The sequence below is a fragment of the Atta cephalotes genome, assembly GCF_000143395.1.
Source record: "Atta cephalotes unplaced genomic scaffold scaffold00023, whole genome shotgun sequence".
Taxonomy (NCBI): Eukaryota; Metazoa; Arthropoda; class Insecta; order Hymenoptera; family Formicidae; genus Atta; species Atta cephalotes.
Genome location: NW_012130087.1, coordinates 380,673 through 385,440, shown reverse-complemented (window position 1 = coordinate 385,440; position 4,768 = coordinate 380,673). Strand labels below are relative to the sequence as shown.

The 4,768-nt window shown below is 33.2% G+C and overlaps 2 protein-coding genes across 2 annotated transcripts in view; one reads left to right on the top strand and one right to left on the bottom strand.

Moving 5' to 3' along the window:
• Positions 1-1,195, top strand: part of LOC105619794 (GDP-fucose protein O-fucosyltransferase 1) — a 2,497-nt gene extending 1,302 nt beyond the window's left edge. Inside the window, exons 3-6 of the mRNA XM_012201311.1 lie at positions 45-168; positions 252-625; positions 717-953; positions 1,010-1,195. Coding sequence (XP_012056701.1) covers positions 45-168; positions 252-625; positions 717-953; positions 1,010-1,195 — 921 coding nt within the window. The remainder of the gene's footprint in view (positions 1-44; positions 169-251; positions 626-716; positions 954-1,009) is intronic.
• Positions 1,196-1,541: 346 nt separating this feature from the next.
• Positions 1,542-4,480, bottom strand: LOC105619793 (carnitine O-acetyltransferase). The gene is made up of 12 exons (XM_012201310.1): positions 4,445-4,480; positions 4,240-4,370; positions 4,047-4,179; positions 3,807-3,979; positions 3,589-3,742; positions 3,365-3,530; positions 3,041-3,228; positions 2,835-2,935; positions 2,628-2,753; positions 2,225-2,549; positions 1,852-1,989; positions 1,542-1,739 (listed from the first exon to the last, which is right to left on the bottom strand). The coding sequence occupies exons 1-12, from the start codon at positions 4,478-4,480 to the stop codon at positions 1,542-1,544; spliced, it is 1,869 nt and encodes a 622-aa protein (XP_012056700.1).
• Between the last annotated feature and the right edge of the window lie 288 nt (positions 4,481-4,768).

The window sequence follows — 4,768 nt, the reverse complement described above, 5'->3', positions numbered from 1 at the left end:
TTTGTAAATTTTATAACAGTATCTAATATCTAATTTTATTCTAGGTGCAAGTACCATTCAATACTTATTTCAATATTTCTCAAGTACAAAGTTGCCACAAAGCAATATTAATGGAAGATTTTATGAAAGATATTGCGCCGAAGATATGGCCATCTGAAAAAAGAACATGTAAGTTCTAATTCTTTTGAAGAAGCAAGATATTCTAATGGTAATTCTTTTGAAAAAAATATTAATTCTTCATTCTTTCCCAGCTTTTTGTTATGAAGCTCGTGTGGGTAGCAATGGAACATCTTGCAATGCGAAACAAGGGAATCCATTTGGTCCCTTCTGGGATACATATAATATAGATTTCGTTAAATCAGAATTTTACAAACCACTCCATTATCATGACGTATATTATACCCAGACGAAACAGCAGTGGAATCAGTATTATCCAGCTGAAACTTGGCCGGTATTGGCATTCACGGGTGCACCCGCCAGTTTCCCAGTCCAACCTGTGAACAAGCCTCTGCAGAAATGTCTCAATTGGAATAACGATATCTTGAATAAAGCGAAGGCGTTTATAAAGAAAACATTGCCGAGGGGCGCATTTGTTGGCATACATTTGCGAAATGGGATCGATTGGGTATGTGGCATTTGGTATTCATATTTTTATACAGAGAATATAATATCCTATGGAGAATACTGATTTCCTATTTATTACATTTGCTTTTCAGGAACGCGCCTGTGAACATATACCATCTGCGCCGGATCTTTTTGCTGCTCCTCAGTGTCTCGGTTATCAAAACGAACGTGGCAAAGCAACCCTCTCGATGTGCTTACCATCGTTTGATGTAATAATAATTCAGCTGAAGCGTGTTATTCGCAACGGCAAAGATATCAAATCTGTGTTTGTAGCGTCTGACAATGATTACATGTTGGACAGACTTGGAGAAGCTTTGTCACGAATGGAGGTAAGTTCGTTTATTACTATATCGTGTCATCAATTAATGTTATCATTTCTGTATAGATATCTGTGTTCCGACAAAGACCACCAGTATCCTCGCATTTGGATCTGGCCATTCTCGGAAGATCCAATTACTTCATAGGAAATTGCATTTCTTCTTTCACCGCTTTTGTGGCCAGAGAAAGAGAGGTCAGAGGATATCCTACATTTTTCTGGGGTTACCCTCCCAAAACCAGAATAGAACTGTGATATTATATTTTGTAACGTGATATTTGCCAAGTGCGCAATCATCAGTTTTTTGATAATTTTTATATTTATATATTATTGTATTAAGTATTTTCATGATGAGATTAACATTATATGTATGTTTATTATGCTAAAATACAATTGTGGCATCTACAGAGATCAAGTATACTATACATAGATCAAGTATACTATATAAAATGTTTTCGATCTTCAGTATATATTTCGTAATAAAAAAAGTTTATGTCGAAGCAAATTCGTTTGACGCTAGCATTTCTTTTTTTGCTATCATATATGATATAAAAATATCAAACTTTTTTTTCCGTCGCACAAAAATTGCGAACTTACAATTTTATTCACTTCCTATGTCTCGCATATCGTACAATGTCTGCTGTAAAACACAAGCGAAATCTCTCGTATTAGTCTCGTTGCACGATTTAAATGACGAACAGGCAAATAGAATATCCTTCGGTCGCGGATTATAGCAGCAACCATAACCATCGGGTACAACCGGTCCATAGCACATAAAAGACGCTGATTTATATGGCACCTTTAAATTACGAAAGTATATTGATTAATAGAAATACGCTTATCTTTTTGTTAAAATATTGTCACTTTACTGTTTTGCTAAAAAATTTTTTTTAAAGCCAACTTTGTATTACCTGACTTGATGTTAAATTGAAATATGTACTTCTGGTGTACCCAACGTCTTTATACAATTCTGGGAGCTCTGTTCCTTCGCTTTTCGCTATCATTTTTAAGCCAAATAAATGCCGATCGACGCTTTGACCTGTCGCAGCCTACGCAAAAAAAATGTTAATTCGAAAATTTACGTATTGGATTATGATATATATATATGTTACGAGAAATTTTATTATTCGGATACTACATATATAATGCTCGGCCAATTTACAATGCTCGATTAATATTATTCAGGCTCAAAGTATTTAAATTTCTCATAACATATACATTATATATTATAAAGATAATGATTAAAGAGACGTATTATAATTAAAGTAGATATATATATCTCACTTGTGCGGCGTATTCTTTATGAGTATTTATAGCTCTGATCATCATTTCTTTCTTTTGTTGTTTGCTCTTACATTTCCCAGAAAGCATTATTTTTGCGAATTCGACTGACTCGATGCTGGTTGATCTAATACACTCGGTTCTGGCATTAATAAATCTTCGTAATGTTGCGCTTTCGTAATGAGCTGGCGCCTTCTTTTGTAAATTATAGAAAGTCACTTGCATTGCGATCTGAATAAAACTGTCGGGACTCAATTTAATTGCTTTTATAGCGTCTGCGCCGAATTTGTCGAATGTAAAACATTCCATATCTATGTTGTCTGAGAGTCTAAAAAAATCACAAATATTATACATTAAACATATTGGCGTAATTATAATTATAATTATAAAGGAATAATCAACCTACTTATCTACCGTATCAGTAGCTATTTCGATTGCACAGTCTATAGCGTCGTTAGTTTCAAACTTCAAAAGTTCTGGTCTCGGGAAATCCACAGACATTCTATCCATTGCGCTATTTTCTCTTGCCGCGCTGAAAATAGATGGAAATTATTATTTGTGTTTTTTTAAAATGACATTTTATGGGGCACAATTATTATTTATATATATTTACATATATTTTAATACATAATCATGAAGAACAGCAACTGGAATTCCTTCACATGGACTGTGTTCATATTCCATACCAATGAAACCATCGGCGGATATTATGTACTGTAAAGATATACATGTCCTTTGTTTAGCCCATCAAAAGATATTATGTTAAATATTTGGTTTATCTAAAATCATTTATTCATAAATATTAATCAGATATTTTACCTGTACAGTTTTGTCATGCCATCTGTTTCCAGCGTTTACATAGCTACTACAACCCGTCATAGATTGAACTGCTCTAACTGAAGCATTGTTCTTTTCATTAAAAGCGTCTTTAGGTAAATCCTTATCCAAACATAATATAAACAAAGAACTTTCTATATCCTTAATTATATTCCTATTGTTACCCAGTTCTGAAAATAACAACGATAACGATTTGAGATTAACAATTATACAGATACAATTAACAATTATAAAAAAGTGTGATTTGAAAAAATGAAACACAAATTGTATAAAGGTAAAAAAAAACAAAATAAAACTGAAACAAACCTAAAAGTAAGCTGTAATCCTTTGCCCAAGTATCTCTGTCATTTCCAGTTAAAATTCCTATAGGCTTTCCTTGAGTATTTGAGCGATCTGCAATATCTTTTACAGCAGCTACGAGCTTGCCCTCGCTTAAAATGCCATCTTTATTGACAACACAAAGTTTAAAGAACTGTAATACAGATAGAATGTATTCAGCTATATTGTTCCAGTATACTGATTATACTTACATTATTATTGCTTATGATTATTATGTGTTTGGCCTCGTCTGTGTGTAACAATTTGTCGATTACTTTGTTGGGCCGCCTGTGGGTGCCAAGTATCATGCCATAAGGCTGCATATCAAGTGGATCATTGTGAGCCATTTCTTGTTTAATCTTTCCACTGCAATATTATTGTCAGTAAGTATACAAGAAGCAAAAATTGTCATAAACTGCGTAAAACTTACCTTTTAATCATCTCATTATAATTGCACACTGCTGTAATGAGACGTGCTGCATACACATACATGTCATCTGGTCGATGGAAAGTAATCGGAGGCCCAACAGTTCCAGGACTGGAATGCACAATCACGGGCAAACGATACCCTAAATATGCAACTTCTAGCCACCATTCTTTCATCTAAAATAGATAGATATGCTGATTTGTATAATTTATCTAATATTAATTTAAAAAAGTATAGATATACCCAGTTGTCAGTGTTCTGATATCTCTCCAATAATTTGGCATGTAACCGAGGTCCTGCGCCTGTGATTAGAAATTCACTAACAATCCTCTCTGTATTTTTATATTCATCGTCAGTCAATAATGGTTTTAAGGATCTGTAATTAATAAATTATGAATAATGATACTTGAAGATAAAAGGGTATATAGACATATACCTCAGGTAACGTTCCGTAGTTTGCTTGAGATCAGGAATAGGCTGTTTTGGGATTGGTTGCTGATTTAGGTTCAACGTTGTTATAGATGCTTCATGAAGAACAGGCGATGTTTTCCGCAATCCATTGTAGACCTATTGATTCAATTGATTTTATGAAAGAGATTTTACTTTTCTTTCTGTAAAAAGATATACATGTATGCACTTACTATATACTTGGATACATTGGAGAGTACTTTGTACATAGCTGGTTTCTCTAAAGAATGCGAACCTAATCTTACTGTACTGTTAAAGAACAAATATTAACAGACATGTTGACATTTCAAAGATAAATAAACGTAATTATGAAATAAATGCGTTATCATGTAGGAAGTATTCAATGGAGATTATTGTTAAGACACATGTCACACTTTGTTATCAAGTTTTCAAAATATCTCAGCAGTCATCTGTCACACTCATACATGTATATTGATAAGCTCGTATATATATATATATATATATATATATATATATATATATATACACACACACAC